At 27.9% G+C, this 27,579-nt stretch overlaps 2 protein-coding genes and 2 pseudogenes across 4 annotated transcripts, besides 5 other annotated features; 1 reads left to right on the plus strand and 3 right to left on the minus strand.

The window, feature by feature from the left end:
- Nucleotides 1-1,297: part of a mobile genetic element that runs on past the window's edge.
- Nucleotides 1-2,066: part of a mobile genetic element that runs on past the window's edge.
- On the plus strand, nt 92-1,217 carry TVAGG3_0942620 (annotated as a pseudogene). Its single transcript has one exon. A coding segment is annotated over exon 1 (1,126 nt).
- A 577-nt stretch (nt 2,067-2,643) lies between the features above and the next one.
- Nucleotides 2,644-10,490: a mobile genetic element.
- TVAGG3_0942640 lies at nt 5,251-6,412 on the minus strand (annotated as a pseudogene). The gene has a single exon. A coding segment is annotated over exon 1 (1,162 nt).
- Nucleotides 10,491-17,398: 6,908 nt separating the features above from the next.
- Nucleotides 17,399-18,460: a mobile genetic element.
- A 477-nt stretch (nt 18,461-18,937) lies between these two features.
- Nucleotides 18,938-19,212, minus strand: TVAGG3_0942670 (uncharacterized protein; the record flags this gene model as incomplete). The annotated part of the gene is made up of 1 exon (XM_001279416.1): nt 19,009-19,212. The coding sequence occupies one exon, from the start codon at nt 19,210-19,212 to the stop codon at nt 19,009-19,011; it is 204 nt and encodes a 67-aa protein (XP_001279417.1).
- Nucleotides 19,213-23,003: 3,791 nt separating this feature from the next.
- TVAGG3_0942680 (glycine-rich protein family) lies at nt 23,004-23,699 on the minus strand (the record flags this gene model as incomplete). Its single annotated transcript, XM_001300969.2, has 1 exon — nt 23,004-23,699. The coding sequence occupies one exon, from the start codon at nt 23,697-23,699 to the stop codon at nt 23,004-23,006; it is 696 nt and encodes a 231-aa protein (XP_001300970.1).
- Nucleotides 23,700-26,657: 2,958 nt separating this feature from the next.
- Nucleotides 26,658-27,579: part of a mobile genetic element that runs on past the window's edge.

Consider the following 27,579-nt stretch of genomic DNA (forward strand, 5'->3'; position numbering starts at 1 on the left):
TGTCCAAAGGTGCGTTTTGCACAGCGCTCTATATGAGACTATTAAAGGAGATATATGCTGATTATAAATATATAATAAAAAATATGAATATATGTATATGATGAGTATGTTGTATTTTGGCGCCATGCCGGGATATAAAATGAATTTTGAGACAAGAGGCGGTTTCGCGGGAAATTTTGGCGGGATTTTTTCATTTTTTTAATGAATCATAAAGAAAACATCCTCGCTCTTGCAAAAAAATGCAAAGACTGTAAAAAAATCTACGAGACATTGGTAAAATGCTTCGGTATGGATGCTCCTAGCTATTCCACTGTAACGTATCATGTTAGAATGTATCACTTCATGAACAAAAAGGCGCCCATCATAAAAATTGACAAAAAATCGCCGGATCAAAGAAAAATCAAAGCAATTCTTCAAGCGCTAGATGAAGACCCAAGAGCATCACTCAGAAGGATAGAGGAGATGACAAAGATACCAAGTACAACAGTCAGTTATTATCTGCACAATTCTTTGAACTACAAACTAGCGTATACACGTTGGGTTCCGCACAACCTTAATTCTGTTCAAAAAAATCTAGAGTCCAATCTTCGAAAGAGCTCCTCTCTATATTGGGTGCGTATCAATCCAAGAAGTTTCGCTTTTTAGTAACAGGGGATGAGTCTTGGTTTCAATATGCAACAGAAGCCAAAATCATGTGGATCCCGAAGGATGAAAATCCGCAAACATTCCCGAAGAAAAAAATTGACACACCAATGATGATGTTGTCGGTTTTTTGGGGCGTGAATGGCATCATCGCAATTGATATTCTTCAAAAACCTAATAAGATGAATGCTCAGTATCTAATTGACAATGTTCTTACTCAAATTATCAATTCTGATGAGTTTGAGAAATCCAAACAACAAAAACAAAAGTTTGCAATTCATTTTGATAATTCAAGAGTTCACAAAAGTCATAAGGTAATGAATTACTTGGTGGAAAACAATGTCAAAGTTGTTCCAAACCCAATTTATTCACCTGATATTGCACCCTCTGACTTTTATTTATTCGGCACGCTAAAAAAGAGAGCTGAAGGACGCGAATTCGCGAGTCCAGATGATCTTGAAAATTTTGTAAGAGAGCAATTTGAGCAATTTTCTCATGATGATTTAAAGCGTGTCTTTCAAGCCTGGATCGATCGCTGCGAACGCGTGATTGAATCCAATGGTGATTATATTTAAATAAACTTTATATATATGTAACTTGTTTATTTCTATTCGCAGTATTCAGGTTTGTGCTAAACACACCTTTGGACACCCTATATAATCTTATGTTTTCAGGGTAGGTAAAGTCTTGACTATAATATTTATTTCTGTCATCTGTATAATAATATACTATTCTCGTTTTTTCTATTGCATTATATCTTTTATATCTATAATAATCTAAATATAATGTTAGCTTTTGTTCATCTACATGTGGTGTTCTGTCGTCATCTCCATAGTCATAATAATATGGTGCTGGAGCTGGGTCAGGCAATGTCATATCTGCCATTTCATAAACTCTTAAATATTTCTTTTGTTCGTCTCCATATAAGTTTAAGTAGCAGTTGTTGTCTAATGGAACTTTAACTTGTGTACCATCATTCTTTTTATACCTTACATACATTTCATTGTTATTTTTCGGAATGAGTTTACACCGTGTACCATTTTTAAGGACTGTACCAACTGCCATCTAAAATATTTATTTTCTTCATTGACAGAAAAGTCACCAACAATAGTTTCAATATTTTTTGTTCCAACTAAACTTTGGTATATTTCATTGACATATGTTTTATCTGCTTTATTTTCAAGGCTAACGTTTAAGTCTGTTATTTCAGAAGATGTATGTGTATGTCCAACGGCACTTTTCCTGTTTAAGGTTTCTTGTAAGTTTGTAATATTTGCAATGGTATGTGTATGTCCAACGGCACTTTTCCTGTTTAAGGTTTCTTGTAAGTTTGTAATATCAGATATAGAATGTGTATGTCCAACGGCACTTTTCCTGTTTAAGGTTTCTTGTAAGTTTGTAATATCAGATATAGAATGTGTATGTCCAACGGCACTTTTCCTGTTTAAGGTTTCTTGTAAGTTTGTAATATTTGCAATGGTATGTGTATGTCCAACGTCACTTTTCCTGTTTAAGGTTTCTTGTAAGTTTGTAATATTTGCAATGGTATGTGTATGTCCAACGGCACTTTTCCTGTTTAAGGTTTCTTGTAAGTTTGTAATATCAGATATAGAATGTGTATGAGTCTTATCTGCTTTTGTCTCTAATGTTTCCTTAAGACTTGGTATTTGGTTAATATAATGTATATGAGTCTTTTTAGAATATTCGTTTTCAGCTCTTGTCACTTCACTTGACATTTTATTGTCAACATATGTTTTGTCTGCTAGTTCAGGATGAGTATGTTCTTTTGTTGCATAAGCATTGTTAGCTCTTTCTTCTTCTTTTGCTATTGCATCGTCTACATATTCTTTGTCAGCTTTGTTGTCAACATCTGCTTTCAAAAGAAGTTCATTTATAGGTTTCTCGTTTAAAGTTCCTTTTGTTGGATTTATACAGACAGTATTGTTCTTATTGTCTTGAAATAGAAACTCATCTGTCATTGGGTTTATTGTCAGCTTTAAGGAGATATAAAAATTGCTCACATTTGCTCACATTTTGGCACTTTTTTGTACGTTTGTCAAAAAATTGTGAGGAAGATCTCACAAAAATAGTCAAAATGTGAGCAAATTTTGAGAAGTGCTCACATTTTGACATACGATTATTTTCATACGTTTTTTTGACAAATTCTAATAAAACTTCATTACCACTTTCAGAACGAAGCGTAACTTTTCAGCACGTAACGCTCTATCATGTGTAGTGACATATTATTCAAAAAAACTCAGATTGCTTATCTTATAATAACAATTTCATTAGAAAAAATGCACGATTTCACGCTAAAACTTTGAAGCAATTCTTAAATTCGGATAAAAAATCGATATGTATTACACTTTAAACTTCAAAAAATGGTTCAAAATTTAGACTTAGTTTATCTTAACAATATAGCAGATTTTAAGCCGAACAAGTAGGAGTAATAGAAATAGCTCTTGAAAATAATTACAATTAGTAATATGTAAGTCAAAGTTCGAGTATTCTAATAAATAAACGTTCCGGATTTTCTTTACTACAAGAATCAATACTTAATATATAGAAGCAACAGTAAAAACTTATTAGAGATTCAAAAAGAAAGTTGACTAAAGAGAATCTTTTTATATAAGTAATTTTATTTTTTTGAAATACGAGATCGAATAAACATGTATTTTATTTTATTACTATAATAATACGTTTTTACATAGTAAGAAAGTTTAGAGACTGAAATGAAATTAAAAATTGAGAAAAAAATAAAGCTTTTCTATAAAAATTCATATTAATATTTATTTGATTGAGTTAAAGTTATCCAATTTATTTGGTTCAGTTTAAAATTATTTGTATTTAAAATATTTTAGAAATATTTACAATAATATTCATATAATTATCGATTAAATCGTTGCAGAAAGTAAAATGATATAATTTGCTATATTTAGAATTTAAGAAATTTTAAATGGTGAAAAAAAGAAAAAATATGAAAAAATAGACAAAATATTGGAGACTTCTAATTAAGAATGAAAGACTTGTCATTATTCTGGAATTCATAGCATGAAGATATTGTAAGGTACATTATGTATATATATATACATCTTTCCATCAAATAATCTTCAATCTACTTATAAAAAATATTAAAAAAATCATAAAAATGTTTATTATAATAACGATAAAGTTGAATAGAAATCAATGTTACATATTATTGAAATAAATCATCTTCGGCAATTTCAATGTTTTCTATCTTTTCATTTTTTGTTTCTTCTAAATTTATTTGAATGTCATCAAGTATTTGATCACTTGACATATACCTTTCAATTTCAATATCTCTGAAATCAATTCCAGAATGTTTGGACAAATCCTTATATTTTTTCATTATATCCTCAGGAATTAATGATATTTCCAGACCAAAATGCTCTTCAAATAACTGAATCTCTTCATTTATTTTTTTCAATTTAATGAAATACGACTGTTTATGATCACTTGTGTTTTTATCTGCCCGTGCATATCGATGCAAAATCGCTAAATCCACTTTCATTAAAGTGTGTACCGTCTTTAAAATTGTGGGATGTGAATATACAATATTTGTATTTAACACTTTGTTGTACGATTCTACGCCATTATTAGAATAAATATTGTCGAATACTTTGAGCTTGCTGATTGAATTATAGCTTGTGCTCCATGTTTTAATAAAGTATTTTGCAAATTCATTTGTATCTTGAATGCATTTAATTTTATTACAAACCAAATCAAAAACTTCTTCTGGCATGAATGGAGAAGCGCATAATAACTTTAAAAGAATTTTATTGTTAAGATCTTCTGGATCACATTTTTTCTTGAAATTCTTAACTAATGCTGCAATAAAGTGATATATGCATCCAGTCAATATGGTTTGCTCTCCTTTTCTTTTATAAATTGAGCCTTGAAGTGCTTTTTCGAAATCAGTTGTTATAACATCAAATGTTGATAAAGGAATTTTAATATCAGTATCATACTCCATAATACTAAATACTCTTTGATAATCAGTTTCTGTTCTTCCCGTCATGATTATATGTAAAAACGGTAGATACAGTTGAGTTGCTTGGTCAAAAATTAACAAATTTAATAATTGGCCATTCATTATTGATACAGGAACGACTTTGAAGGTTCCATCAATAAAACAATGTGATGAATACCGTGCAACTCGAATGAAACGTTCCAATCCAAAAAAATAATAGGCATTATCATTTTTTGTGCTTTGGGTAATAAAATATGATCTTTGATTAAAAAATTCTAACATTTCATTAATAAGATCAATCTCTGATTTTGATTTGACAGGATGAACTTCATAATACAGCTGTTGGACTTTCTTCTCTGATATCTGAATGAAATTAGTAGACTGGGCTTGATTACAGTCATATATCAGTTGATTTGCATACTTTCTTGTTTCTGATATCGTTGCGGTTGGATTTTTGACAACATAATCTTGAACTTGAGATTCAATATCATAGTTCATTGGATTTGTTCCTTTAATTATTTGAGATTGTTTTGCAGGTCGGCAGTTATGAAGTTTACTGTCTGGTTTTTCTTCAGGAGAAATATTTAATTTCTCATCAAAGACTTTTACATGCATACAAAAGTTGCATCTAGGTTTATATCCGCAATAATAAATAATTTCTAAATAATTATTATGAGCATTGTAACGTTGAAATCTCAAAGGATGACCATTTGTATATATGGTTAATGAATATTTAATACGTGCGGATTGGGAAATTGAAAATGTATGATAAGTCCTCAGAATATTTTTGATTCTTTTTCGGTGAATCTCTTTATTTTTATCATCAAAAGATTGATAATTAGGAATAAGTTCAATGCAAGCTTTATTAACGATAATAGATTGTTTATGCGTTGAAAAATTATTTTGGTAATCATAAGCAAAATTTGGCACTAGATGTGTATTTTGTAAATCTGTTAATGGAGGATTATCGGTTAAATGATTAGAAATTTGGGAAGAATAAGAAGCAGTTTCATTAGGTAGTGAGGATTGATGCTGAGGGATTTGACGCTGAATATCCGAATTATTGTGCATTTTGACTTTGATTTGTGTTTGGAAATGAAACTCCACTTATTGTTGCAGTTTGTCTTTGATTTGTGTTTGGAAATGAAACTGCATTTATTGTTGCAGTTTGTCTTTGATTTGTGTTTGGAAATGAAACTGCATTTATTGTTGCAGTTTGTCTTTGATTTGTGTTTGGAAATGAAACTGCATTTATTGTTGCAGTTTGTCTTTGATTTGATTGTGTTTGGAAGAAACTCCACTTATTGTTTCATTTTGTCTTTGATTTGAATTTGGAAATGAAACTGCATTTATTGTTGCAGTTTGTCTTTGATTTGAATTTGGAAATGAAACTGCATTTATTGTTGCAGTTTGTCTTATATTTGAATTTTGAGCAGTTACTCCACTTATTGTTGCAGTTTGTTCATCTAATAAAATTTGTTCATTCTCCTCCTCTTTGAATTCATTGAATTCTTCGGAACTTAAATATCTGTTTAATAGAGAATCCGAGTTTTCGTTGTCTTCATCTTGAAATGGCCAATTCTTTCTTATATTGTTATCTTTATCATGAGTTTCTATAGAAAAATCATTTTTATCCTTTTGTTTACTTTCTTCATCATAATCGATATCACTATCATTCTCACTATAAGAATCTTCAGCTTCTTCATTTGGTAAAATTGTCTCATATAATTTATTTTTATTTCCATCTGAAATTGTTACTTTATACTCTCCTTCTAACATTTTTTTAATTTCATCAACAGGATTGAATACTTCCTGAAGACAATTGAAATTCATGATGATTTTAATTGCTTCTTCTATTATGTTATTGCTCATATACAACGCAAACTTGGCTGCCACAATAAATTTTCGTCATTTTGTGATATTTGATTAACCTTTTTGTCTTGATCTTCAGAAGTTTTTATACTGTTTACAATCGGAATTGAAAATAAGTTAAAAGGCTTCTTTTTTCTTTTAATATTGATAGTAATTTTTTATTACAGCGCAAATTATCCAGAACACCTAAATTTTTGTTATTTGTTGTTAATTCGAATGTGTTTAGAGGTAAACTTAGCTTGTGAGATATATATAAATAAAGTGTTAATGCTTTAACCGCTCTTGGTGAATGACATATAATTTTGTATCCTTATAAATAAATTTAATGTAGTTTTCCATTTTTGTCACTTTTTAAGATCTTACAAAATATAGTTGATTTTTATCACTATTGAAATAAGATAAATAATGTAAGGACTCTAATTTTGTTATAAATATGAATGAAAACAGTAAAATGGATAACTTAAATATATAAAAATAAATATTGGAACAAAGCTATAACAAATTTTCATTCTTATTTATAAATTGATAAACCAAAGTAATACATTTTATTACATTTCGTGTAACATATACTAATATATAGATATTTTTTGAGATAATGTATTTATCTGTAAAAATTGTATGTGATCAAATTTGATTGATAAATTTATTCAGTAATAATAAATTGCATGTACAATATATTATTGTCTTGCCATTTTTTTGCTCATAATAAAAAATCTTTAAAAATGATAACAATAAAAGAGTATTAAGTAAAAATTTATACATCCAAAATATATTTCAGTAACAGCATAATACGCCTATGCTAATTTTTAGTTCTTAAATTAAATAGATGTCCCTAATCCCATAGATATTCACCAAACTTGGCAAATTCTGAACGTGATCTACATATCCCTAGCAAGTAGATCATATTGGTATACGTATCTTGATCAAATAAAAAGAATATTTGTTGAATAATTTCTGTTCAAATTAAAAGTTCTTCAACTTACGGTAAATCTATCTGCCTTAAAAAGTATTACGATATTATGCAAAGTCAATTTTCTCCAAAAAATATTTGAAGATGATACTTTAAGTATACCAAAAATACAAGAATTTTGAGAGAACTCAATGAATTTTTGTGAAGGTGGAGTTAAATTGAGAAGATTTTTGGTCAGAGAAAAACAAAAATTACTATCTGATAAAATGGTATTAAAATGAAAAAAGTTTAAACAAAGGAAATGAAGAATTTATATTATATTAGAATTTAAAGAGTAAATATAAAAGATTGAAAGAAAGAATAATAATAGGATTCTTGAATGCAACATTTGGAATGATGTTTCCAGTTGTAGATGTGTTAAGCAAAGAGAGATAATGATAGTTTCTTGAGTTTTGAGTTAAGCTTGTTGTAGATGAGAGAGAAATTTTGACGAGACTGAGGAACTTCATTTGGAATGATGTTTCCAGTTGTAGATGTGTTAAGCAAAGAGAGATAATGATAGTTTCTTGAGTTTTTGCAATTAACCATCCTCAATGACTATTGTTTTAATATAATTTTTAAATTTTTTAAAACTGACATTTTAGTTGTATATTTTTTCTAACAAAGGTACATTCACTAGGCGATAACAGTAAAATGGGATGAAAATATGATAAATAGCATCCCTATATAGTGCCAAACAATATTTATACGGGCCAAAAAAATTTGGCTAGAGATTTGGCGAGTTATAAAACTTAGAAAATTGAGAGGGATTTTTATTTTTGAATTTTTTTTGGAAAGTTAAAATTGCGATTAAAAATCGATTTCCAGGAGAACTAAGCATCTCATCATATATTTAAATCGATAAAAATATTAAATAATAGTTGAATAGTATAACAACGTGAAATTATGGCTGAATCTACAGAAAAAATGAACATATTTGACATTTTTGAAAATTCATACGTTAGATGGTGACAGACTCATAAACTATACTTTAGCTAAGATTGATATATGGTTTCAACAACACATGGTTAAAATTGTAAAAATATTTTAGATTTCAAAAAGATATTATGGTAATATAATGGAACAAAGTCAACAAATAGCATGTTAAATATGTTATAATTAACTTTTTATTAGATCCAATAGTAGATATCGAATGGTTTCCAGCTTTATGGTTAAATATTTTCTTTTCGAGCTTCTCTTTAACTGTTGTATTAAGGTTGTAAATTTTTGATGCTAGAAACTATGGAATCTTCTTTGCTGCTGCATTTTTCTTGAGAGTTCTTGCAATTTCGAATAGATCTGCGCATTGTATGAAATTGAGGCTTTAAAATATCTTGAAAACAGAATAGGACTGCTTTTCCAAAGGAATGCTTACTTGTAAATCAGAGAGTTTCAAAATTGAGAGCAAGATTATCATCATAACTTTCGATTTTGCTGCGAAAAAGGAAGACAAGTAATTAACAAATCATTTACTGTTGTTCATCAAAAGAAGAAAACTTTGATAACAACTAATGATGATAAAATCAAGCTATCTTTTAATATTTTAAATTGATAAGACATTCAAAATATTTGAATGGTTTAAAATATTTTCTTTTAATTTCTATAAGATATTATCATGATTATATAATAAAATTTAAATTTTTATTCAAAAAGGCAATATTTCAAACTTTTAATTTCAAAAATCTTAATTCTGCAATAAGTGTATTTAATTGTAGCAAATTTAATGATCCTTCGTCATGCTTAGCAATTTGGAACTCATAAATTAATGATTTCTTCAAGTAAAATTCTGCATTATTTCAAAAGTCAATAATTCTCTAGTAACTTTTCTTCAAACCCTAACCATTATATTATATGTATAATGGAGAATAATTGCAAAGAAAGATAGCCGAATTTACTGGGTAGTTCTTGTGATGCGAAATAATTGCAAATTAACACATAGTTTTAACAGCATCAATCTCTTTTTGCTCTCATTTAAATGCATTCGCACACTTTAATTTTGAAATATAAGAGTTTTGGAAATTATCAAATTTATCTGCTCAAATACTATAGATCTTCATAAGTGTTAATAGAATCACCAGCCTTACATATAGTGTTTAATATAATGATGCACATCATACTGGGATTTATTCCTTATTCATCTAGTTATTATAAGATTTACAACCCCATGAAAATTTAAAATTTTGTCAAAAATAGTGAATGTACCTTTTTTCTAACACAACTATCAATAAATTGTAATATCATTATACTATATATTAATATGAATTTTTATAGAAAAGCTTTATTTTTTCTCAATTTTTAATTTCATTTCAGTCTCTAAACTTTCTTACTATGTAAAAACGTATTATTATAGTAATAAAATAAAATACATGTTTATTCGATCTCGTATTTCAAAAAAATAAAATTACTTATATAAAAAGATTCTCTTTAGTCAACTTTCTTTTTGAATCTCTAATAAGTTTTTACTGTTGCTTCTATATATTAAGTATTGATTCTTGTAGTAAAGAAAATCCGGAACGTTTATTTATTAGAATACTCGAACTTTGACTTACATATTACTAATTGTAATTATTTTCAAGAGCTATTTCTATTACTCCTACTTGTTTGGCTTAAAATCTGCTATATTGTTAAGATAAACTAAGTCTAAATTTTGAACCATTTTTTGAAGTTTAAAGTGTAATACATATCGATTTTTTATCCGAATTTAAGAATTGCTTCAAAGTTTTAGCGTGAAATCGTGCATTTTTTCTAATGAAATTGTTATTATAAGATAAGCAATCTGAGTTTTTTTGAATAATATGTCACTACACATGATAGAGCGTTACGTGCTGAAAAGTTACGCTTCGTTCTGAAAGTGGTAATGAAGTTTTATTAGAATTCATCAAAAAAACGTATGAAAATAATCGTATGTCAAAATGTGAGCACTTCTCAAAATTTGCTCACATTTTGACTATTTTTGTGAGATCTTCCTCACAATTTTTTGACAAACGTACAAAAAAGTGCCAAAATGTGAGCAAATGTGAGCAATTTTTATATCTCATTGCTGATGACATATCATGAATATTGATCATTTGATTTGATTAATTTTGATAAATATTAGGCTTTTTGCTAGTTACATATTATAATAAGGCTTTTAAATGGATATTTATTGATATGAGCTTATTTCAAAATGACAGTCTTTGATTTATCCACTAATAAGATTTGATGTCACAAAAATCTAGATTTTGGGGCATAAAAACCTAACACCAAATCATAACTTCTGTGCATATACTAAATTGAGTACAGAAATATGTTAATTTTCAGTATTTTTAGAAGAATTCTTATTATCCTTCAAAAAGTCAGTATTTCTGCTGCAATTTTCTACAACATTGTAGTTATTGCACTTTGTCTATGGATTTGTATATATGTTATATATAAATTATATATCTAAACTGCCCATAAGTGCAATTTTTATATAAATTGTTTATTTCTTTAACAATTTCATATGAAATATGCTTTTTTAAGCGTATCAAAGCTGTGTTCTTAATGTGCATGGATATATCAAGAAAAATGTCGAAAAAAATGTGAATTCACAAATTCACTGAATTTTCACCATTTTTTGAATTTTGCTACAGCACTAATATTAAATAATACTAAAATCTTCTGTCTTTGTAAAAGAATAAATTCTGACAAAAAGTGCTCGTTTAAATTTAATGATCATCTGTATGACTAAGTGGTAAAAAGTGTTTATGACCAAAAAATGGTTACATGCTTAGTCTATTTTTCTGACAGGATACTCTAGATTTACATGATCTCTATTTCATATCTCCGTTTTTAGATTCTTCGACAGATTTTATGATAGAAAACCAAGATTAACAAATTTCCGGCATGTTAATGAAGAAATCTGCAGCTACCCTCAATATTATTTCAATAATCAGTATCGTTTCTCTTACAATTTATTTTTTTCTCATAATTTAACAAGAAATAACAATACACACTTGGTTTTACGTATAAAAGCTAAGTGTCGAACTTAATCAACTTTACTTACTTAGCAAATGAATATTTTTGTGGTTGCGAGTTCTGAATGCTGAAGTTTTAGATTTCTCTATAAATGATATCATTGCACTTACAATGTTGTTCCAGCCTATCGCATAAATCATAGAAAATCCAAAAAAATAATATAAAGAAAATTCATGTCATGAAGTTCAAAAAATACCGTGTAACATTAAAATTTGTTATGCATAATACATTTTAGCTATTATTGATTTTTTTTAATTTTCGAGAAATTGAATAGTGAGTCCGATAGAGAAATTTTTAAAAATCCTAGTGCCTCATAGAAGTAATTTCCCTCGTCTCCCATACTTCCAAATGTATGCATATGACATAAACTTTTATGCATTACACAAGTGGCCAATAATATCTATAGAGTAAAAAATTAGAAATTTAATTTTTTTATATGATAGTTATATTTCAGATTTGCGAGCGTAACTTTTTTCTCCATGGCATACTTGTTTTAAGAGCAAATGATCAAAATCGTCCTTCAATTATTGAAGGAGCTGATATCTTTTGAAAATTGAATTGAAAGGGTATTCAATTTTCAAATTTCCTCTCAATTTTGGAAACATATCAACTCTATGAATTAACAATTATGTGCCTTCACAGTTTATCAGTCATATAAGGTGCTTATAAAGAAAAAAGTTACGCTCGCAAAATATGTTTTTATATAGATTTCACATAAAATAATTATGTAATTTCTAAAAAGAATATTTTTGTTCTTGAATATTAAAGTGTATTGTAGTTTAAAAAGTTTTAAATATGTTGCTAAAATTTCAGGTTTATAGCTCATGTCTAGCATGACTTCTTCGTATGCGCAAAAAATCTGACACGTAAGGGTATCCTTAAAACGTTAATAATTCTAGCAAAATAGAAAATATCCGCAAAAACACACACTGTCTATCATTTTTTATAATAATAAAATGTTTATGACAGTTTTCTATCAATTGATTAGCACATTGCTATCGATTTTAGTAGGGATGCGACGGTTTTACGCCATGACCGTTTAAAAATAGAATAATACGCCATTTTTGGGGCCGAATAACAAAACAATATAAAATTATCGCCGTCCCTTTTTTATTTTTATTTTATTTTTTTTTATTATTTTTATTTTTATTTAAAGGTACAGACACTTTTTTTCTGACCGGATTTACGCCATATACTCAAGAGCATAGATTGCATATATACCATATATACTAAATGTGTCGTATGAAGAAAATTGGTCTTGCCAATTTTGTGATATATTAATCTAGAATTTAATTAGAATATATAAGTTTAGGGTTGTTAAAAATATCAAAAATTAGCGTTTTGAAGACACCATGGTGTCTTATAATTTTCCCTTCCTTATTGGCGTGTAGAAATAAATGCGCCAATAGATTGAAGAAGAAGAATTGTTTTTCTCTTAATGAACTTTAATCCTTTTGATATAAGAATATTAAAAACATTAATATAATTTCGATTTCGGAAATTAAATTTCCAAATTTTTTGTCGATTTCGAAAATAACAGGATCCCGCATCCAACACGCAACAACAAAACACACTTTTTGGTTCTTTCATCGTTTTAATCGTAATTTATGTAATACATGATTTGGATAAATTTTACAAAAATAGAACCTATATTATATTCTTTTCAAAGATTCTTGCAAATCATCAAAAATAATTGTATTTTAAAAAATGATCAAATTATCCTTTCATTATTTTAAACTTAAATTAGTTTTTATGATCGACTAAAGCAATCATATTTATTCATCATTAAATAAACAAAAAAATAATATTTGAGAGTTATTTCAAAAAAAAACACATTGAATTTATTAATTTGTCTCAATTTCAGTATTATAAATTTTTATAATTTCAATATTTTGAAATACACTTTTTAATATTTCAATATTTATGATATTTCAATGTATTAAGTGGTCTCAAATTGAGCTTTTCAAATAATAAAATTAAATAATATTTAAAATAATAAATAAAAGTGATTGAGGTCATAGCAAAACGGCTGTTTCAGTCATTAATTCTTAAAAATAAAAAGGGTAAAAACTAAATAAAATGGGTAAAATTCAATAGTGTCTGTGCTATCGTTCAATTTGAAGGTGTCTTTTGAAACCGCAAGACACATTGAATTTTTGAATAGTGTATTATGGTTTGACAGACACCAATGAAAAAAATAAAATGATATTTATTTTAAATATATAAGATCCTTATATAAAATATAAATATTTTATCGTTTTATTTTCTTGTTTTAGAAATGTTTTTTATTGAAAAATCTAGGGTTGTTAAAAATATCAAAAATTAGCGTTTTGAAGACACCATGGTGTCTTATAATTTTCCCTTCCTTATTGGCGTGTAGAAATAAATGCGCCAATAGATTGAAGAAGAAGAATTGTTTTTCTCTTAATGAACTTTAATCCTTTTGATATAAGAATATTAAAAACATTAATATAATTTCGATTTCGGAAATTAAATTTCCAAATTTTTTGTCGATTTCGGAAATAACAGGATCCCGCATCCAACACGCAACAACAAAACACAAAACACACTTTTTGGTTCTTTCATCGTTTTAATCGTAATTTATGTAATACATGATTTGGATAAATTTTACAAAAATAGAACCCATATTATATTCTTTTCAAAGATTCTTGCAAATCATCAAAAATAATTGTATTTTAAAAAACGATCAAATTATCCTTTCATTATTTTAAACTTAAATTAGTTTTTTATGATTGACTAAAGCAATCATATTTATTCATCATTAAATAAACAAAAAAATAATATTTGAGAGTTATTTCAAAAAAACGCATTGAATTTATTAATTTGTCTCAATTTCAGTATTATAAATTTTTATAATTTCAATATTTTGAAATACACTTTTTAATATTTCAATATTTATGATATTTCAATGTTTTAAGTGGTCTCAAATTGAGCTTCTCAAATATAAGTTGGCCTATTCAAATAATAAAATTAAATAATATTTAAAATAATAAATAAAAGTAAGGGTTTCGTTTTGCTAAAATTGTCACTTTTATAGCATATTTGTTTTTGGATGTTTTGCGAAACCAAAAAAAAAAAAACTATGATATACAATGTGTGTGTAAAGAAAATACTTTATTTACTAGTTAAAAAATCATTTGGTATTGATCAAGTTATTTTTTTCTGGATAAGATATTATATGGATAATTGGATAGAAAATACAATTATATAATCTTGTACCTGGTTTAATTAAGCTAATTGTCATCAGAAACTTGTAATTTTTATGAATTTCAGATTTTCTTTTCATTACTGCTTTTTCTTAATAGGTCAAGTTCTTATTTACGTTATAAAGTATGATATTTACAAATATCAAGTTATCGTGTTTTTTGAGAAATTATGAGAAACAAACAAAAATGAAAAAGATAGGAATAGCAATGAATAGTGATGTGGGTATAGAAAATGTAAGAGATATGAATGCAAAGCAATCAGTATTTAGGACATTGACCATAGATTTCGAAAAAAAAATGCTGCATATTGAGCGAAAACTATGATTATATTATAAGGCTGTCATTTAAAGCATAATGAAACTATTCCCTTTTCATTTTAATCGAATAAGATAGTAAAGATTTTTGAATTAGCTAGAAACTGATGAGATGTTTTCACAAATCAGATTTTTAATCTCTATAATGCATAATTCACTCAATATCTCAATTTTGATATTGCGAGATATTTTTGCTATCGGTTTCGCAATTTTGACACAATAGCAAGAGGGTTCTATATGCATTATTATCAACGTAGAATCTGAATATCATATCAGAAAATGTCGCAAATCTGACATTTACCCGACCAAATAGCAAAAATAATTGAATACTTTTCGCAAAAACCTTAAAAATCGATAAAAATATGAAATATAGATATTAAAGAGACTTTTTATATAATATTCATAAAGATTTTCCAAAAATATGATACCGCAAAATTAAAAAAGTGACGTCTTGAGTGGAGTCAAAGGTCGAAATTGCTAGCTAAATGTTTTTTTAGCGAAATTGCGTATTGTACGTTTTTTTCGCAAAACGAAACCCTTAATAAAAGTGATTGAGGTCATAGCAAAACGGCTGTTTCAGTCATTAATTCTTAAAAATAAAAAGGGTAAAAACTAAATACAATGGGTAAAATTCAATAGTGTCTATGCTATCGTTCAATTTGAAGGTGTCTTTTGAAACCGCAAGACACATTGAATTTTTGAATAGTGTATTATGGTTTGACAGACACCAATGAAAAAAATAAAATGATATTTATTTTAAATATATAAGATCCTTATATAAAATATAAATATTTTATCGTTTTATTTTCTTGTTTTAGAAATGTTTTTTATTGAAAAATCAATAAAACTAACTCCAAAATAAAATTTTTGATTTAAAGACACTATGATGACACCAGGCAAATCTTCCAAGACACCTATCGTCGGGAATCTAACAACCCTAGAAAAATCAATAAAACTAACTCCAAAATAAAATTTTTGATTTAAAGACACTATGATGACACCAGGCAAATCTTCCAAGACACCTATCGTCGGGAATCTAACAACCCTATATAAGTTAATAATGCATATGCTAATGCTCTGCATCATTTTTGTAGCTTGAGTAATGCATAAATATATCATTCTTCAAAAGATTCTGTGAAATTTTGTTTCAATTTGTTAACAATAATGAAGTATCAGTAGTTATTTCTCCAGGAATTCAATAACATATGGTGAATAACTAATAATAAATCCTAAATTTATGCTTGAAAAACGAGATCAGAAAATATTTCTTTAAAAAATTGATATTATCGTTTTATAGCAATCCTATCGTAATATGCTAATGTGTTGAATCTGATTTCTTAAGTAAAGTAGGCTCAAAAATGCTTTGAATACATGATATTGAATCGAAATACTCATTGTTAAAAGGAATGTATAACTTTTAGAGATAAAATTATAACCAAATCATCAAGTATACTCTAATCATATATAAAAATCTGTCTTTGCTTTAAGTTTAAATTCCAAAAAAAATTCAAAAAATGAAAAATAAAATGAAGAAATACAATTTTTATTACAAAATCCCCAAATTGTGATTTTTTTGGAAAAATGAATGTGTTTTATAATTGATGTTGATGCAAAATATTTCTTTATGTTCCTGAAAAACGTCGATATTTCTTGAATGCAAAATTTAATTTTAAAAAAACTAACAATTTCTTAACTAAAGAAGAACTATTTGTGGTCAAAATCCAAAAACAAATAGATTACCGAAAAAATAAACATAAAATATTTATATTTATTAAATACAATTATTTCGAAGATACTACTTGAATTTTATGTAACTCAAAAGTAATCTTCTTCTTGTAGGAGTAAAACAAGTTGCAAGTAATAAAAATTCAGAATTTTAATTGCTGGTTGTGCGTTTGCACTAATATTTATTTGATAACTGTATGCCGTTAATTATGATAACAGCTAATTTACCAGTCAACTATTGGGTAATGTCGATTTTTGATGAAATGCAATCCGTTTCTAAAAATTGGCAAGACGGATTTTTTTCATTTTCTACGTACTTATTATATATTTCTATGTGATTCATCCCCATGATTTTCAAAGAGAAAGCGCAGTCTCAAAAATATTTTATAAATTTAATTTTTTATGGTAGAGATTTTCCGATAGGGTTATAAGTGTTTTCGAATTTTAGTAATCTTGGCTGATCAAATGATGAGAAAATTGATAGGTTGCAAAAAATCAAAATATGTTCTTTTTTGCAAAGTTTAGTTCATGCAACAAACATTGCATTCTCTTAAGAGTATGCTAATGCTTTGCTTGCTCTAAAATCTTGGTGATATTCAAAGGGTATTACGAGTTGTGAAGCTAACAAATGCCCTTGATTTTTTAGAATTTAAGGTTAAAAAGTGTCCGTACCTTTTTTATTGAAGGGGGCACAAACTTGCCCAGTGAGGTGAACTGAAAAGTGACGGGTTTACATGTCAGAAATGTAAAGTGTCAGATTTGAAACAAAAATGGATTAATTTATTATTATATGATAGAGAGATTTGGTAAGTTACTATCAAATTTGTAAGTAAGGGAAAAAAGTAAGAAAGAAAAAAATTTAAAAAAAATAAAAAGCCACTCGCTTCGCTCGCGGGAGACAAAAAGAACAAATTCGAAAAAAGATTGTATGAAATTACGAAACTAAGCCGCGAGCGAAGCGAGTGGCTTAAGAAAAGAACAGATTCGAAAAAAGATTGTATGAAATTACGAAACTAAGCCACTCGCTTCGCTCGCGGCTTAAGAAAAGAACAGTTTCGAAAAAAGATTGTATGAAATTACGAAACTAAGCCGCGAGCGAAGCGAGTGGCTTAAGAAAAGAACAGATTCGAAAAAAGATTGTATGAAATTACGAAACTAAGCCACTCGCTTCGCTCGCGGCTTAAGAAAAGAACAGTTTCGAAAAAAGATTGTATGAAATTTTAATTCTTTATTTTTTAGGATTGTTAGCTTTGTAAGATTGCTTTCTCACAAGAGAAAACAAGTATAAGGTTTAAGCTGTATGTATTAAAGTTATAAATATTTGATTTTAAAAAAAATCAAGATTTTAAACTTTAAAGGTATTAATTATGATTATCTTTCTTTAGCTTTGCATGCTGTATGCTACTTTTGGAAACTGCTCTATTGTATTAGAATGTTTTTAAATTTTGCACCTAAAAATGCGTAATATTAAAAATTAAAGTATTAATTATGATTATCTTTCTTTAGCTTTACATGCTGTATGCTACTTTTGGAAACTGCTCTATTGTATTAGAATGTTTTTAAATTTTGCACCTAAAAATGCGTAATATTAAAAATTAAGGTATTAATTATGATTATCTTTCTTTAGCTTTACATGCTGTATGCTACTTTTGTCTTTGAGACATTCCATGATTTAAGTTAAGAAGCTTTAAAAAAATGCAAAAAAAATTGAATACTTTACTGGCTGGGCAAATTTGTCGCCGCCTCTTTTTTATTTTAATTTTTTTTAATTTTTTTAATTTTTTTATTTTTTTTAATATTTTTCCCTTTCTCTTTTTCAACATTTTAGAAACTCTATTTTTTAATTTCTTTTGGAAATCAATACATTAATAGAAAAACTAGAATATATGATTCATAATCGCTATATATCTGTAATATAAACGCTTTCTGTTGTTGAAGCAATTGAAATTGAATTCGAACAAAACTTATTTTTTCTATTTCTTTGGTTGAAGCAATTGAAATGGAATTTGTATAAGATAATTTCACTGATTTTATATCTGATGGTTCTTTATATGGTTTACTAAAATCATCAAAATGTTTAGTATATGTTTTAGGTCAAATATAATGTTTTGTTTTCTTAATGAGGAATTGAAATATATATATATTAATAGAATGCTTATGAATTCACTTAATAAGCTACATAAAAACTTTATACTTTTATCTATATATAATATGTTTTATAAAATATATCAAACAAAAATAAAATGTTAAAATAGAAAAAAGATAAAAATTGAAATTAAAATTAAATCATTATTAGTTTTCTATTCTCCATGCTTTAAGAACATCTTTAACGGCTTCATAGAATGTTGTAATATCTTCACCTGTTTCATATGTGAGTTTCTTGAATTTATCTTCGAAAACATTTGTAAAATGAATCATATTTTGTGGTGAATATTTAGATTTAACTAAATAATCTGGAATATTAACACAGACACCACGCAACTCATCCCCATACATGGAGCCTTTAGACAAGTACCATTTCAATGTCTCGTATTTAACAATGAAAACATTTCAACCTTACCTGATGAGATCTGTTTACGCATCAATTCTCTGTGTTCGGGCAAATAAATGTTTTTGTAACTAGTTTCTGATAACAAAACTGGACTAAAACCACTTGGTGATGTTGTGTAATCTCGGTCTGGAGTTTCTGTGAACTCGTATTTATATGGGAAGATGCGACCTGTTGTTTCAAATGCATCCATGGCTGTTTGAACTAAAATAACTTTATTAGACAAATAAACTTCATTTTCAACTGATGTAAAGATAACACAAAAAATAGAATTCTTAAATGTCATGGAGATCAAAAATGGCCGGATTTTGTCGTTCTCTTGTAAATAACAAATTAATGATGAACTTCCAAAATTAAAACATTCTTCAACTTTGATATAAAATTGTGATAAAGATGATGAATAAATACATGATGCGATGTTATATAAATGATTTGAACATCGCTTGCAATGTGATAATTCTGGTGGGAAATGAAATTCTTTCTTCGGTTTATCTGATGATTGAATTCCGAAATCTAAAAATGCGTCTGTAATCAAATCCATAAAACTAACACGAACTTCGTTCTTGTCGACATTACAATCACTAAATGATGTGATTTTGTGGTATTCAAGTGTCTTTGATAAATGTTTGATAGGATAAAAGAAGAAATCACCTGAATCTCCAATAGGAACAGTCTGTGCAAGAACAGGTGATGAATCTTCTTTGATTAAACGAACTAAATATTGTGGTTCTTTACAAAAAACTTCGATCTTTTTCATGTCTGAGATTTTCGTCAATGTAATGAATGAATTAGGTGGTAATTCATGAAAAATTCCAATACTAAATTCACGAAGTTCTAAATGATAATCAATGCCTTGAACTCGTTGAAAATTCATCATTGATGCGGATAAATGATGAATTAACAGTTCTTTGTCATAATTTAATATATCGGAAACATCACTAATAAATCCAATATATATAGTTCGACCTGTGATTTTAGATAAAACATATCGACCAATTATAAGTAAAAAGTGACATTCATAATTTGAAATCCAAAATGGAAGAATGAATTCTGAGATTTCATTTATGTTTTTGTTGATTTGATATTTATCAATTGATTCAAATAAATCTTTCTCAACTTCATTACTGCATCGGTTTCCAAACAAATTGCCATAAATCTTGATGTTTCCTTGTGAATTTCGTTCAATTGTTGCTAAATTTGCTGAAAGATTTTGAACATACATAATATCTTCATATTCGATTGTTGATTTAACATGAATTAACTTACTGTGGTTGTGTGTGATCAAAACTGACATAACTGCATGGAAAAGAACTTCAACTGACCTCATAATGTTCACATGAGCTTTGCATGAGATGATTGAAAGATATTTAGTAGATTTGACAACAATGATATGATATGCAAGTCGAAATGATAAATATGTCTCACGAACAAAGTCTTCTTCTTTGATCAAGCCTTCTTTGAATTTTAATGAAAGTTCATATAAATATTTTCGAAGTTCGATATCTTCACAAAAATTATAAACTGAGAACAAATTGTTTTGTTCATCAAGAACAAAAAGTGAATGAATGAATGATTGTATTCCTAAAGGAAGCAAACTGTTACGGCCAGGTTGAATAACTTAATCATTTTTTGTAATTCTTATAATTGGTCAGTAGATTCCACATCGCTAACTGATCTAAGACAGCTTTCAATATCAATGTCGAAGTTTTTACTTTTCTTCTGTTTTATTATAAAACATTTGAAATTGAATCTTCTAAAAATTGAAATATTGCGAATCTGAATCATATTGTGAATAATCCTTATTAGAAATCCAATACGAATCATAATCTTCAATGTTATGATCTGTTTTCATTTATTTTGTTTTCAGAACAAGAGCAAATGCAGGTGAAGAGTCCATTGAATGTTTAAAAATTGGATATTATTAAATTTGGAAAATTATTTTTTAATCAGTGATAAAATTGAATATGATGAAATGTGAGAAATATCAAGAAGATTATTACGTTGGTAGTGGATTAAATATTGGGAGGTGAAAAAATTTTTCATTTGGTTGAATTTTTTTATGTCATTTTTTTTTTCCAAATTATTTTCAATTTTAAATTTTGCTTCACAAAGTCCTGTAGAAAGATGTGATAATTTGTTGTAGATATTGTTTTTTGAATTTTGTACTTCTACATTATCAGTTGTTTGTCCATCATAATCACTATTGATGATTGTAGCTGAACATGAACCAGATAAATTAAATGGTTGTGGACAATTATTATATTTGATTGAACAAGAGTCAAATTTAACTTTTGCATCATATAAAGAAAAACATTGACTAGCATTGTTTCTAATGATATTACATAAATAAAAATGATGTAGACCTCTAGAACCAAAACAAAAGCATTCAGAGTATGCTTTGTTATCAATGAAAGATGATTGACTGATTTTGCATTTCTGCCATGAACAAATTTGAAGTGAAACATCATCATAACATTTGTTGTTTGTTATGTTATTTCGTGAATAACTAAGATTTCCGTAATATAAATTATTAATTGAATTTCCTTTATCTATTGAGTCTCCACAATCAAAGACTGTTGAATCTTCAAAAATGTTTTTGTTGTTTGTATTTGATGGTAATATATATGAACATAAAAATACCCCTTCATTTGATGATGTTTGTATAGATTTTGTGGCACATGTTCGATAGATAACACAACTTCCAAATAAAGAAAAAACTGTGTTAGATGGAGTTTTTGTGCCATTGAATCCAGAAATAGAAATAAGAAGTTTTGTTTGATCTCCTTTGGATATATTGACAACAATATCATTAATTCCATTGAATAAACATGTTGTAACATAATAATTTCCGACTTCCGTTGGATTTAATTTTGTATTTTCAGTGTGATTTTCAGTGATATTTGAATTGTCATAAAAATGTGTCCAAGTATCAAGACTTGGACCAGAATCCAAGAATAGTATCAATAAGTGTCTCATTTTCATATAATTCATAAAAATATTCGAAAGAATTAAGTCCGAAATTTCGTTTATCACACAAAAAATAGTTTTCTTTTAATAAGAGCATAATATTATTTAAGTATAAAGATTGTATAATTAAAATTACAATGTCATTATCTTTATCAAGTGATTAAATCCTTTGAAATTGACAATCAAAACATTTTATGTCACTTTTTGGTATTTTTTGGAAAATTTTATGTTGGCATTTTTTTTTAAAGGATTACAAGTATCGATGATTTCATTCATATTTTACACTTCAAACTCAATTAGAATACGATTGTAGTCATAATGATAATCTTCTCTGCGCAAGGGTCTCAAACGAATTCTAATAAAAGAGGAGAAGTTTTTAAATGCAAGTACAAAGCAGCATCTTCTAAACACACTTTAACAAACCATGAGAAATATATCGAGTTTAATTAGAAAGAATGAATTTAATTTTAATTTTTCCAACAATGATGTATATCTTGATAAACTTTATTGCATTGATATTTTCTCAAAAACAATAGCCAATCATTTTTATTATTGTATATTTTGCCGAAAACAGGAAATCACAAACAGATCAAAAAGAACTGCTAAAATTAGAGATAACAAAACCATATATACTTAAAATTAAATTTAATCCTTTGATAGAGATAATGATATTCCAACATTAATTGATGGTAAAATTTCAAAATTTACTCATCATTCATTTATATCTTGAATGTTGATTATTACCATTAAAATAGAATATTTATCATTATAATCAATAGATTAAAGATGATAAAAATATATGAAATACAAAATAATGCATTATAGAATAGTAAGGAATAAAATTACAAGAAATTTCTGATATGTCAAATATTGTTGTAATTCGAACAAATCCATTTCCAAGATGTCCGATTTCGAATGTACCATTTGGAGATTTCATTTCATGTTTTCCATCATCAATAACTGTTCTTTCGAATTTAAATCCTGAATAGTGGATACTGATATCTCCTTGTGTTTTGAAAGATATATTATCCATTTTTGATTCTTTGATGACAGAAACACAACCTTCATGTCCACTGATGTAACAACTTCCACCACCTGAACCATAATCATCTGATGTTCCACCACCAAAGTATCCTGAACCACCTCCTGATGTTCCGAGGTGATATTGTTCTAGTCCAATTGTTCTGTTTTCACCACCTCCTTTTCCAAATTTACCATTTTCAATGCCGATGCCTCCAAATGTTTGTGTTCCTCCTTTACCTTTGTTTTGTGTGCTGTTGTATCCTTTTAATGATCCTCCTGGACCTCCTTGATCTTTAGAGTCTGAACCTCCTGCACCTGATGCAACGATGATTCTGCTTTTCAGAGATTCGAAATCATCATATTCTCCTGATAAAAGACGGATATCACTTGATCCGCCTCCCCCGAATTGTCCCTGACCTCCCCCTCCATATGAATTCTTGTACATATAATATTGACCTTTCGAACATACGTGTACATAGAAATCATTTGTCTTTTTTAGTAGTATATAACCAGAAACAAAAGATCCTCTTGATGGCTGTAGATATGTGTCTGAATCTTGATAACCTGTACTTGAACAACCCCATAATTCAAATAAATAGTATCCTTTCTTTAACCTCACATGTTGAGGTTCAAATGTATAGTAATTTTTACCTTTGAACTCAAAATTAATTTCTTTTTTATCTGAATTGATAATTTTCTCTTATTATACAGAAAAAGAAATCATATTAAATTATATTGTTGACAACAAAATATTTCTCATTCTATTCTTATGAAATGAAATCGAATTGAACTTTTGAATATTTCTAAATTCAACTTCTTCTCATCATATTCCTTTTATCATAATTATAAGCATTCATAAATTTTGTTGTTTTCTTTTCATCAAAATAAAAATCAGTAAATACATATGAATCAGTAAAAATGTGTTAATTTATTCAATTTATTGACACTTTTTATTTCCAAATGATGGCCATTTATGGGATTAAAAAGCTTAAGAAGCTTTTCTCCAATGTAAATCTACAAATCAATTGTAATATAGGAAACCATTAGTATCGTCCAAATTATAATTTTTAAAATAATTAATATCATGATTACTGAAAATGTACATGTAAATTAACATATTTAGAAATCTTCTAATTATCAAAATTTTACAGGACCAACAAATCCATATGAATTTATTTTATTGTCAATTTTATATTAATCTGAGATTTTAATTTGAAATCTCATTTACTTTGATACTTTGGGATCTCTTCATTCGCAGTGAGCTATATGTGTATAATTGCATAAATTATCTCGATTGCCAACCATTTAGAAGAGATCTTCCACCAGGTAGATACAGGCTTGAAGCATGGGGTGCACAAGGAGGCAATGTTACATATAACGGAACATTATATGAAGGTGGCAAAGGTGGCTATGCCAGTGGAGAGCTTGACATTTCTCGGCAAACAACTCTTTATATTTTCTGCGGTGAAATGGGAACTACTGAAATATTAAGGCATGATAGTGATATCGGTAAACCTATAACAATATTATGAAACACATTTGGAGGAGGAGGGCGTGGGTTAAGTTCATATGATGATGATGAATTCTATTCATCATCAGGAGGAGGAATGAGTTTCATTTCAATTGGTGAAGCTAAAAATGAAAGTGGAATTCTTTTTGCCGGTGCTGGTGCTGGATCTGGTGCTGGAACATTTTTTAATCAATATACATATGGCGGATATGGAGGGGGAGTTTCAGGTGGGGATGGATCACATTGCACTAAATATTATGGTAATTTACGATGTGGAACAGGTGCTACTCAAACAAGCTATGGAACAAATTATGCAAATTCTAATAATAATGGTGGCAAATTTTATGGAGGAAATTGTGAAGCTAGAGGCTCTCATGAGGCTTCAGGAGGTGGTTCTGGCTATTATGGTGGTGCTGGTGGAGATTACTATTCAGCTGGAGGTGGTGGAAGTTCTTTCATAAATGAATCTTTTATCAAGAATGGAATAATCATCCCAGGCAACGAATCAATGCCTTCACCATACTCATTCACAGAAAGATTGATAGGCAACCGAGGTCAAGGATACGTAAGAATCACACCTATTGTCATTAATATTGAGATATTTTCAGATCACACAAAAAGGAGTTGTTATTATCCTGACACGAATCTCACATTAGATCTAATATTGTTTACATATAATTTTAATGAAGTATACAACATTTCTAGAACTGTTAACTCATCTGGTCTACAAGATTATGAGTTAATTCAAACACATCAAGATGACAGTCAGAATTATATTTTTAATGACACATTTAAAGTTCCAAGTGAAAGAGGTTATTATCAAATTTCTTACTTCATGTTTTCTGAATCAGTCCCATATTATAAAATAGAAGACGTCATTTTAGTCAATAAAGTCCCAGAGATACTTTTAATCGGAGAACGAGTCACAGTCGAACTCGCAGGAATAAGCCTCGGAAATGTCACATTTAAATGCAAATATGAAGATCACGATTTATACACAAGTTCAGAAATGGTTTCGAGTGATTCATTTGTTACAGGTACGATAAAAATTGATATCATCAATTTCCCAATTAGTTCACAAATTCATTTTGATTTTTATGCAATCGATGAATTAGGGACAAAATCAAATATTATTCAATAATTTGTTTTGATTGTTGAAACAAATCCTCCAGAGATATCCATCTATAAAAACAGATCAACATATTTCTTTCTAAATCAGAAAGTTATCATCCATGGACAAGTTAAAACTGATACAAATTTTAAGATATATTGCTCCCAAGACATGAAACGATTTGAGCAAATAACAAGAAATACATCTAAGAATGAATTCTCAATTGATCTCGGAACTCAACAACCAGGTTCGCACAATATCCAATTATATAGTATTGACTCCAATGAATATAGATCAAGTATTGTTAATCATAATTACATTGTTTATCCAAGCATTATTCAAACATGTAATCATTTTAAAAGAAGAAGTCATTTTTCATATTTTACACAAATTTTTATATCTTTAAGGATACCCTTACATTGCGTAGTTAGAAAGAGAATATGATATTGTCATGATTGCTAAAGTTTTAGGCTCCAGAAATGAATATACATCAAACCGAAACAATTGATAAATTGAATGAACTTTTGAGAGGTTCTCAAATAAAAAAATTATCTAATTTTTTACAATATTACTATTATTTTATCCACATATGTATATATAGTAATTTGAGAAAACTTTTAGGAAAAAATAAGTTTAATAAAAATCTGAATTTTACTTGTTGTGAGATTGTTATTAATTGACACTCCAGACGTATTACTAATAGTTATGCGTATGCAATTAAAGTATTTCTGATGGACAAAATGTGAGATTTATATCAGATAATTCATTTCTACTATTAAGTTGAGAAAGGGACAAACTATCCAGTGTCACTTTTCAAAGGAATAAAAAAAATAATAAAGATGAAATAATAACATGAAATCTTATATAAATATAATTTTATCTAAATAGATAAATGAATTAAGCAGTTTACAGTTATATATATTTAATGAGAGACAATATCTAGTTCTATGGTAGAAATGACTCTTAGACTCAAATAAGTAACACAGATAGAAAGTACTCAGTATAACAATTATATATGTACACTCACTCAAAGTTAGTCGCTGCTAAAATCTTAACCTTGCATTTCGGGAAAATCTGACAAATGGCTCTTAGACTCAAATAAGTAACACAGATAGAAAGTACTCAGTATAACAATTATATATGTACACTCAAAGTTAGTCGCTGCTAAAATCTTAACCTTGCATTTCGGGAAAATCTGACAAATGGCTCTTAGACTCAAATAAGTAACACAGATAGAAAGTACTCAGTATAACAATTATATATGTACACTCAAAGTTAGTCGCTGCTAAAATCTTAACCTTGCATTTCGGGAAAATCTGACAAATGGCTCTTAGACTCAAATAAGTAACACAGATAGAAAGTACTCAGTATAACAATTATATATGTACACTCAAAGTTAGTCGCTGCTAAAATCTTAACCTTGCATTTCGGGAAAATCTGACTAATGGCTCTTAGACTTGTTTTGATAATTAATTCTTCAATTATATTATAATTTATAACAAATTTCCTCAAACTATCTGTATGTCATTCAATTCCCGGCCACTACATTCAATGATGGACCATTTCCTTCAAATTTTGAAATACCTTATTCAATTTGTTGTATGGAGCCCGTGATATTCAACACTATGGAGCTCCTCCAGTTTGGTATCCAAGAAGAGATAAAAGCTAGCATGGGCTACTCTCAAAAATGCTTGAAGCAATATA

The sequence above is a fragment of the Trichomonas vaginalis genome, chromosome I, assembly GCF_026262505.1.
Source record: "Trichomonas vaginalis G3 chromosome I, whole genome shotgun sequence".
In the NCBI taxonomy this organism is placed as follows: Eukaryota; Parabasalia; order Trichomonadida; family Trichomonadidae; genus Trichomonas; species Trichomonas vaginalis.